The 11,056-nt window shown below is 33.4% G+C and overlaps 1 protein-coding gene across 1 annotated transcript; it reads right to left on the bottom strand.

The window, feature by feature from the left end:
* Positions 1-51: 51 nt before the first annotated feature.
* On the bottom strand, positions 52-4,206 carry LOC109183002 (ACT domain-containing protein ACR11-like). The gene is made up of 10 exons (XM_019333216.1): positions 3,826-4,206; positions 3,495-3,549; positions 3,177-3,302; positions 2,635-2,729; positions 1,610-1,694; positions 1,458-1,517; positions 1,244-1,299; positions 1,043-1,148; positions 889-957; positions 52-337 (listed from the first exon to the last, which is right to left on the bottom strand). Exons 1-10 carry the CDS (start codon positions 3,972-3,974, stop codon positions 275-277), a joined length of 864 nt encoding a protein of 287 aa, XP_019188761.1. The 5' UTR covers positions 3,975-4,206; the 3' UTR covers positions 52-274.
* Positions 4,207-11,056: the final 6,850 nt, after the last annotated feature.

An 11,056-nucleotide genomic window follows, 5' to 3' on the forward strand; every position in this document is an offset into this window, starting at 1 on the left:
TGAAAGGTCAACTTCCAATAACATGTGGAACAATAACAACATGAGAAGATGTTGTACAAACTACAGCACTAGAATTCATGTGTATATTATGTGCACATTGTAATACCTAGGAATTGATTGTTTGTTTGTAACAGAAATTTACAATAATTAACATAATTGCTTCCAGGCATGCATGCATGCATTCATTCATTCATTCTATAACAGCAGCCAACGAGCAGACTTACTATGGCGGTTTTATTCTGTCATTATCTTCTGCAGACTGCGACTTATAGTATCAAAAACTAGCATCTTCTGTGGTTGGTCTCCTCAAAAAATACCGCAAACTATTTTCAAGAACCTACAAGGTTAAGTTTCAGAAGATTGCACGTCATACTTCACTTCAGAATGGCAATAAGCTAGGAGGGTATCAAATGCTCATCAACAATATGTAATTCGAGAGTTTTTGACACTTTTGATCTAAACAAGTTTGGTGACATTTCAACTGTTGGTGCACAACTATGAGAATTGTCATTGTAGGTGCACAACATTTTTTTTTTCCTTACCTTTGGTCATTCAGGTGAGAGATCTGGTAAAATCCCACTTAATTTTGTCATATGACTTGTGAGTGATGAAAGTTTATAGGGAAAATCACACTTTTTACAAAAGATGTCATGTGAATGATCATTTTTGCATATAAACTTTTGTTACTTACAAGTCATGTGTTAAAATCCAGTAGAATTTCACCGGAAGAACCAAAAGTGGTTTTAAAAAAAAAAAAACAAAACTGAAAGACATGCATCTCTAATGACAGTTTTCATAGTCATAAAACAATAGTGGGAACGCCAGCCAACTCGTGAGACCAAAAGTGTTAATAACGCTTTAATTCGAACTAGCATGAAAATAGGTTACCTGTTGAAGGGGCCTGATAAGAGCTTTGCCCTTGTAACTGACGTGAAATTTTGCTTTAGCCAACAATCCCTGAGGAGCAAATACAATACAGCAAAACATGCTGACGGTGTACAGCTGTGATGATTTAATCTGATTATTTGGAATTAGCCAATACCTCAGTGTCAAACTCCCCTGATTCGACGTCAATGTTTATGTCAGTAATGTTCTTTACAAGATCAACTATTAATCCAGGCCTGTCTGCTGTCTCTACACAGAGTAAACTGGTAAAGTAGACAGTTGTTACTACCTCAAGACATGCTTACATAGTATGCATATTGTTAGTTTATTACACAACAAATCAAATCTATGAACTCACCTCCGTTCAGGACCATCATTGTAGACGTGAATGTGAGTTGCTATGTCTACATCGATCTGAATATTTTCATGATGACGATAAAAAGTAAGATAATCATCATATGTACATAGTATGCCTAAATTCTGGAATCAGTATATATATATATATATATATATATATATATATATATATATATATATATATATATATATATATATATATCTCAATTACAAACCTTCTGATTTGGTGGAGAAACACCAAAAGCTTCCCCCATAGCTAACTGAGAACTTGATTCCTGAATAACGAATCATCATATTGAAATCCAAGCGAGCTAGACTTGCTTTAAATCAACATCTAGAATGCAGGTAAGTAGCATTTATTAATTACTGGATGGTATGCGAGCATATTGTTAATAATTGTCAAGCGAATTGCTTCCAACAACTCTGGGTCCTTGATTTTTCTACCTGTGGATCTAGAAACATGGGAAGGGAATGAATCATCAGAATTAAGATGAAGATGAAAGTTACAAATAGAGATTATTATATTGTTCTACAACATATCTCTTATTGTAATTCTGTTTCTTCTGAAAAATAATATGAATACTTTTATGTCTATATATATATTTCAATTGGTATCATACAATCTATTCTAACAGAGGAGTACATAGAGAAGCAAAATAATCAAATAAACCTCAATATGATGATTGATTTCTTTAAATTATTCTTAGAATATGAACTAACTGTAGGATTAGAGAGCCTAATTGTATTGATTAGCAGCTTGATTGTGACCAGACAATTTGCAGAACTAGACACATATACGAATACAATTCATGCACAAATTGTATGTACGACAAGCGCTGTCCAGGTGAGCCTACTGATACATTTGCAAACGTTTAAATTGTCTTTTGATCAATAAAATGGTCATTGGGTTATAACTAAATAGTTAGGATTCTAATGTTCATCACATTTCAATTAAATGCTCACCATGTTCAAACTGAGCGTTCATTAGGGATCATGTTGCTATACAATGCTGGGTTCACAATTCATTTGCAAACAAACAGTTTTGTCAATTTACAAGATATATTATCAACTAGTCTCATCCAATTATTCCAACTTTTAATTTTTAACCATAATCACAGTGCTTTTGGTGTTGTTTGTAGTTTCAATGGATTTATTGAAGCTTCATATGGAATGCATTGAGCATGATATAATATAAAATATAAAAATATAGTCCAACTATCAGCTTAGAATTTTAGTTAAGACGGAACACATCCTTCAATTGAATGAAATCCATGTACTTGAAACAAAGAGAAACAGAATATCCATTCTCAGTAAAGTTTAAGACTTCAAGTCAAGCACAATAACCTAACCGGCAACTACAGAATAGCATAATCAGTCTAGAAGTAAGCTTACGCTTTGGTGATGGCAAACTTGTTGTGCTTTCCAGAGGAATCAAGATAGACATTTGCCTTAACAACATTAAGCCCAAGATTCTTCAGTGCACTCATCTGAGACAAATATGTATTGGCAAAAGTTAAGAAATGTTCTTCATACCTATGTAAAAAGCATCTATGGTTTCTAAAATTTAATTAAGGAAAAATTTCATTTTTGGTCCTTTCAATTATACTAGTAGTACAAACTTAGTCCTTGAGTTATATGCAAGACCATCTTTAACCCTTAAGTTATGCACGAAGTGGCGATTTTAGTCCTTCGGAGATTATTTCTACCACCAATTTGTCACTTAATAAAGTGGCTGATTTGGTCCTTCAAGGACTAAAATCGCCACCCCATGCATAACTTAGGGATTAAAGATGGTCACACATATAGCTCAGGGACTAAGTCTGTACCACGAATATAACTGGGGGACCAAAAATGTAATTTTCCCTTTAATTAATGCAAAACCAGCAACATCTGCAATAATACTGGGAATTTGAATCAAGAAGTTATGGTTATACTGTATCTAGAAGTGTCCCAAGACGATCCCCAAATGTGATCTCTACTACCGTTGCATCAGGATCGGAATCCAAATCTATTATGACTTTAGGTATTGGAAGTTCAGCAGCCCCTTGTGAGCTTTCATTCTGTTCTCCAGTCAAATAAATAATCATATTTAATCATATCAAATAAGGAAAAGTGTCAAAGGGTCGAGCGGTATGACTGTGGCTCTCCTAAATGGGAGGTAACAGGTTTGAACTCAGTTGGAGACAGATATTACATTATTACAGAATCAGTAGTACTTCAAAAAAAAAAAAAAAAAGGCAGAGTCCAAGAACCTCAACAGTGGCTGATGATGCTTTTGGAATGATTGAACTTGAACACAATGCCAACCTACCATAAGGATAATATGTAGAGAGATCTCAAACAGTACAACAAAAAAGAATGATAAAAAATAAATGCAAAATTAAAATAAAATGTCTCCAGAATTTGATTTCAAAGACAGATAAGACAATGACCTCAAGACATCTACAATGTAAATCTGCAACTAATCATAAAAATTGCTCAAAGATTTCAACTATGAAGGAAAAAAAAAAAAAAAAAAAAAAAAAAAAAAAAAAAAAAAAAAAAAAAAAAAACTAGTTGCATAACCAGGGATGTGAATTTTACCTCTTTGAAACACTATATGTTGTTTGAAGTGGACCTAGTGAGGAAGGACCTCTGAGAATACCATGACTGAAATTGGGTTGCCTCCCAATCAACTTAGAATTGGAGAAAATCCCAGAAATGCACCCACAAGAAAAAATTGCTACAGCCATTGCAAAACAAAATGAAACTCACAGTAAGAGCAGCAAAGAGAATGGCTGAAAAGTGGAGTCCTTTATGGGTAGTTTATACAAACACAAGGTGGGCAATCTACTAGGAGAAGGAACTGGGGGCATGGTAGATGTGGGGACTGTAATGGAGTATTGGAGCCATCTGGTTTCAAAGCACGTAACTATTTTGATTGTGATCCTTGGTCTTCTCGTAGTTTCCGCCATTGAAAGAGAAAGCTCCCAAACTGTCTTTATGGTATTGATTATCATCTCATCCACTACTAGTTTCTAACTTGTAAGCAACAACATACAGGCTTTTCTTTTAATGAGGAAATCCATAACGATTGAGAAATTTAACAAACCCTGCAAACTTCACATTAGATAAATCACATTAACTCAGCTGGAGCACGAGTAACTTAGTTGATTTCTGAATGATAAATTATAATATTATATACAAGGACAGAGAATCAAGCACACAGTAACAATGTGGAATTATATCCAAATCATTAGTTATTGTTCCATTAAAAGACTGTTAAGTAACTCGTGATTTACTACTCTTTCACCATCAACAAATAGATAATGGTTCATATTGCAATGTGAATCACAGAAAAATATTCATTTTTAATATACTAAAAATTTATTTTTAAATAATACATCTAATAATAAATATTTAAAAAATAATGAATATTTAAAAAATAAAATTCCATGTATTAAAAATGAATTTTTAGTATTTTTTTCTCCCAAAAAAAGTATATTTAAAAATAAAAATAAACCTTATATATCAATGGTCAACCTTGTAAGGTGGACAATAGTACATGGTATAATGATTGTCCACCATTCTTTTGCGTCCGAGTGGTGGAGCTTTGGCGGCAAATGAATTTCGCTTTTTATAGAAAAGACTAGTTTTTTTAGGCGCTTTGCGCGAATGAGATAATGCCCAATAATTATTTATAAATAAGTATTTCAAAGTATATAAATACAATATTATATATGAGATGTTCATGTATAGGTAAATCAATGTTGAATTTGTTTATTTAAATCGGTAATTTAAAGTATATAAATGCAAGATAATATATGAGAAATTGATTATAAATGTCACTAAAATAAATATTTACAACTTTGTAATAACGCTAGTTTAAATACTTAGTTTAAAAGCGATAGTCTAATAAATATTACTTTTGGTTTAAATTTTTTTTAATTCTTCTTAATTCTCTTTTGGGTAGCATTGTCATTGTCTTCATCTTCAATACATGTCCTCTTTTTTATTTTATTTTTTATTGGATACTATAAACTCTTTATTTTACAAGCACATATTGATATTTGGTAATGGTAGTTTTTCCCCTACATGTTTCATGTTTCTGATATGTAAACTTATTCAATTGGCCGGAGCCAATGGAATGTCAACATTGTCAATTCTTTGGAAAATGGTTGTACCGTTTTAGAGTCAATGTGTAATGGCATTTATGATCAATAACTTTGTAGTTAGGTCGCACATGTCTCACAATAATGTAAGAACAATTTTGTCCGATAAAAAAATAATAGTATAATATTTGTAAAATAATGTACAATTGTACCATTATAAAAATACATACAAAAAAAATATTAATATCATAATGACCTAAATAATTCCAATAATGCAAAAGGATAACTGAAATATTAAGTTTTTTTCTAAATAACCAAAAGAAGATTTAACTAAACGGCAAAAAAAAAAAAAAAAAAAAAAAAAAAAATCAAATGAGTTTTAAAGTTAATGAATTATAATCTTTGATGCTCAACTTTGAATGCTATGTATTTAGTCGGCTTAATTATTTGACCAAAGTTTATGTTAAATTATATATATATATATATATATATATATATATATATATATATATATATATATATATATATATATATATATATATATAATACGTTTTAACATATTCGTAGTATATGTTTAACAATTATTCCAACTCTAATTGGGATGAGGTTAGAACCTAAAACCTTTTTATAGAAATTAATGAGCAAGTTAAGAATAATAAATAGTTAACGGAATATTTCGTTACTAAAGTTTATACTAACGGAACTTAGAGTTATTTAAGGGAAAAATAATATAATAGAGGGTAAATAAGGAAAATTATTAAAAAATACTAAAATCAAAATAATATGAACCATTCATTTTAAGAAACAATTATACCGACATTTTTTATTCCAGTTAAGGACCTAACTTTATTGGTTCTTATTAAATTTGTATGTATGCATTGTAGATTTGTAGATAAATTATATTAAGAAGACTTCGTATTATAAATTTGATTAAAAAGATATAACTTCCAGGTACAACTATATCTAACGTGAATCGCGTAGGAATTATTACGGTAAATCTTCAATCGTTATGTTGTGGAACCGTGCCCACCTTGCAAGGTGGGCACGGTTCTAAACAACGTCGTTTTCATGTGGTTGAGTAACGGTGACGTTAGTGGCACCGTTATCCTCCATAATTTTTATACTGTAGATTCATAATTTCTATACTGTAGATTCATAATTTCTAAATTGTAGATTCATAATTTCTATACCATAGATTCATAATTTCTATACAGTAGATTCATTATTTCTATACTGCAGATTCGTAATATCTGTACTATAGATTCATAATTTCTAAAACGTATAGTTATCAAATTATGAACTTATAGTTCTGTGATTTGTGAATACAGAGTTCAACAATTGGGAATATGAACACATCGAAAATTATGAACATATAGCTCTATAATTATGAACATATATTTATAAAATTATGAACGTATAGGTCTATCACATGTTCACAAACCTAATACTGTAGATTCATAATTTTTATACTGTAGATTTATAATTTAAATACATTAAATTCATAATTTTTAAACTGTGCGATTGCGAAAAGAGAAACGCTGTTAACGACAAATGAAAAACAATTTTTTTAAAAAATTAAAACGACATTATTTTCAACGAAAACAACGCTGTTGTGAAACTGTGCAAACCTTACAAGGTGGGCACGGTTCCACGGCATAATTTGCCGTAAATCTGGGTTATTAGACTTTTTTCCCCGTCTTTTTGGATGGAGGAGCCTTTGGCCCTTAGAATGTCATTCAATTTGTCTTTTATGTACTGCTCCGATTTTATAAATGCAAGAGAGGGATACATAAGGAATTTGGTTAGCAGAAGTAATGTACTAATGTCTATTTTGTTTTTCTTGGAGTTTTTGTACCTCATCATTATCTATAAAGAACTAGTTAACAGAATTGGGATTTTCTTCCGTATCCTCTCTGTATTATTATTTCTCTTCTCTATGTATTATTATTGCTTTTAAAGTACAAATAAATCACTGAACTATCTGGAAAATATCAATTAAGTAATCGAACTCAAATAACACTCAAATAAGTCATTGAACTTGGAAAAAATTAAAAAAGCAAATAAATCATTGAACCCGAAAAAAAAAAAAAGAACAATTAACACTTTTATCAGGTTAACTCCAGGTTTTGCTAACTGGATTGTCAAAATGTTTATTGTATTTACGTTTCTTCTTCTTATTATTAATATTAATATTATCCACTTGTCTTGTCGAGATTTGATTTATTTATTTATTTATTATTTTTTTACTGGATCTTCTGTTTAAAAAATAATAAATAAATAAATAAATTAGATCTAGACAATACAAAACTATTTTGATTATAATTACAGTAAAATATATTAATATGTAGTGGATTATAATAAAAAAAAACGTAAATAAAATAAACATTTGGCAATCCAGTCAACAAAAACTCAAATAAAATATTAACGTACAGGACATAAAATATTAACATACTGGACAACTCAATTGAGCAATCGTTATGCTGTGCATTCGTATGCACTGTACATGGTGCATACGGATTCAAAAACGACGTCGTTTTGACGTTTAACTTTTTAAAAAAAATATAAAAATTCAGAATTGCATAACTACACATCCATAATTTCATAACTATACATCCATAATTACATAACTACACATCCATAATTTCAATAATTATAAATCCAGAATTGCATAACTACACATCCATAACTTCATAACTATACATCCAGAATTGCATAACTATACAACCAGAATTGCATAACTATGCATCTATAACTTCATAACTATAAAATCCAGAATTGCATAACTACACCATGCATAATTACACATCCATAATTTCATAACTATAAATCCAGAATTGCATGCCTACACATCCATAATTTCATAACTAAAAATTCAGAATGAATGAACTAAAAAATGAACAACATAATGTTGTTGCTGGGAATCGAAACTGATTTTTTTTAAGTAGGACACACATTTTGATGCAAAACGACGTCGTTTTTGCATCCGTATGCACCATGGTGCATACGGATGCACAGCATAAGTTGCCTAAATTTAATAATAATAATAATTAAATTTCTACCCTTCTAATCTTCTATCGCTTCCCCAACTCCCCATTCCCCACGCCCTAGCTCAGGCACTCAGCCGACAGAAGACGAGACACGAAGACAGTCGAGTAGTCTCCGGTCTCTGTCAATTTACTTAGCCGACAGCTACCAATTATGTATGGATAAAACAAAGTAGTTTATTTTTAATTAGAACATGAATTTAAAATCAAACAGGTCAAATTTGAGGTCAAAATCAAGCCCGAACTCGAACCCAAAATCGAGCTAGAACTCAAGCTCAAGATCGAGCTCGAACAATCGAGCTGCTCGAGTCAAGCTCGAGCTGCTCGAAAATTGCCGAGCTCGAGCTCGAGCATCAATTGTTGAGCTCGAACTCGAGCCGAGCCTTCCTTAACGAGCTCAAGCTCAAGCCAACTGTAACATCCCGTGTTACGGCCTTCAATCCCGGATTAATTATTTAATTAATCCCGTTAATAATAATTAAATATGATTTAATTCGGTTAGGTTTCCCTTTAATTAATTAATAAAGGCCCACCATGAACCGTGGACCCTTGCCAAAATTAGAGTCTTAAGCCTACTAGGAATAAAGAAAGTAAACCTTTTACTATTCAGATTATGATTAAGATTCTCTTTAATTAATTAATATGGTCCACTATGGACCATGGACCCTTATCCCTAAAACAAGTCCTTAGTCCTATAAGGAATAGAATTAGTAAACCCATACCATTCAGGCCCTAATTAGGAGTCTTAAATATATAAATAGGGATATAGGAGGCACCTAGATCTTTCACCACAATAATCCCTCACCACACAAGAAGTTCCAAGAATCCCCTTAGGAGAAATCAAGAAAGAAGAAAGCTTAAAGAAAGACCCTTCATAGCCAAGGAATTAATTAAGGCTAAGAGGTAACCCATGTCTCAACAAAACCTATTTTCATAGCTATGATTCCCCTCTTAGGATTTCCCCCATATTCTTGTGTGTTGATGATTCGTTATAATGATCTTGATGATTGGTGTTATGATTCCATGAGTAATCTTGATGATAAGAGATTCTTGATGCTTATATGGTGTTCTTGGCGTTCTTGATAATTATATGATGTTCTTGATGTTTATATGATATTCCTACCGAATCTTGATATTAGAAGATGAATTGTGCTCTTGTTGATTTAAAAATAATTAGAACCCTAGGTTATATCGTGGAATTCGTATGGTATTATTCTTGGTAGATGGGGTGGGAATTTGTATGTTTGGGTGTTGATTATGTTTAGAAAAGCATGATAGGTTATGTGTCGTATGTTTCTTGATTTTGATCCGTTAATTGTCTACGTGCGTTATCAATTGCGTTTGAAAGTGTCTAAGCATGGTTTCGGGTTCCACATAGGTTCCCGGGGCGTTTATTTGTGAAGAAGAGTCAGTGGGGGGTAGGTGGGGGTAGGGGACCCGCCACCTACCCGCGGCTAAGTGTGGCATCCCGCTGCCGGCGGGCGGGCAGCTGCCCACCGGGCACCCGCTGCCCGGAACAGTAACGCCGGCGGGTGAACCCTCACCCACCGGCTACCCGCTGGTTTACACCCCAATTCGGGATTTTGGCTTCCCCGTTTGATGTTCCCCCGACCCCCGTGGTGTCCCAACGGACTCCGTCTATCGTGCCTATGTCTAGTTTGATATTTCGGGTACCGTTCGTAAGTTGTATGAGTCTTATATATTGCATGCTAGTTGAATTGGTATCCCGTTGACCTAGGTGAAAGAAGTATGAACCCCTTAGGATTATTCTTAGTATGTGAAGGATCACGCATAGGTTTTGTTATACGTTTTCTCCCCCTTCCCAATGTGTTAATGTGGGTTGCATGTGCTTGCTATGTGTTATGTGTGCATGATACCCCAATTTGGTTGCGATCAAATTGGCTATACGGGCAGTTGGATGGGTTGAGAACCATACTAACTATTAACCAGGCCGGTTGCGATCGGTCAGGTATATAAATAATATATAGGGCTGCGGTCCACCGTTTGGTTGCGATCAAATGGATTATACGGGCAGTCGCATGGGTTGAGAACCATACTGACTGTTAAACAAGCCGGTTGCGATTGGTCAGGTATATAAATATTATATAGGGCTGCGGTCCACCGTTCTACATGAGCTGCGGTTCATTTTCCTGGCTGCGGTCAGATGACATACTCTTGGGCTGCGGTCCACTGTTTGGTTGCGATCAAACTATGATGAGCTGCGGTTCATCGGTCGGTTGCGATCGACCCCTCCGTATTGTGAGACGGGGCAGGGTGCTGCGGGACCGTGTCAGAGCTATATGCGCTGACCCTCATGTATGGGCATGCGATTGGTCCTGTGGCACCAACAAAGTGTGCTTATGTGATGAGATGATGAGTTGTGATTATGAGTATCTTGGGGATGTGACTACGGGATTTACGTTGGGGATTGTTTATGTTGGGTTATGATTATTGATTATGCTCAGCCTTATCTACCTTGCCTGTTGCGAACTATATATGCTTGCTATAACTGCCGTTTGTGTTTAGCTCTATGTGTCGAGTCTATCCCTGTTTTAAAAGCTAGAGTTCGTAGGATATATCTTCATGTTCAAAATGATTTTCGTATATCTATATATATCTCTATATATATTATATTTCAACGCGTTGGAGTGGGTTACCAGCATCTCTCGCTGAACAGAT

The sequence above is a fragment of the Ipomoea nil genome, unplaced genomic scaffold (genome assembly GCF_001879475.1).
Source record: "Ipomoea nil cultivar Tokyo-kokei standard unplaced genomic scaffold, Asagao_1.1 scaffold1096, whole genome shotgun sequence".
NCBI lineage: Eukaryota > Viridiplantae > Streptophyta > Magnoliopsida > Solanales > Convolvulaceae > Ipomoea > Ipomoea nil.

What these genes read in the sequence shown, in the direction of transcription:
- LOC109183002 (XM_019333216.1), bottom strand. Translation starts at nt 3,974, where the DNA reads ATGGCTGTAGCAATTTTTTCTTGTGGGTGCATTTCTGGGATTTTCTCC. An exon ending in AATGATGGTCCTGAACGGAG is followed by an intron (nt 1,149 to 1,243) that starts GTGAGTTCATAG and finishes CTACTTTACCAG; the next exon opens with TTTACTCTGTGTAGAGACAG. An exon ending in TTATCAGGCCCCTTCAACAG is followed by an intron (nt 338 to 888) that starts GTAACCTATTTT and finishes TTAACCTTGTAG; the next exon opens with GTTCTTGAAAATAGTTTGCG.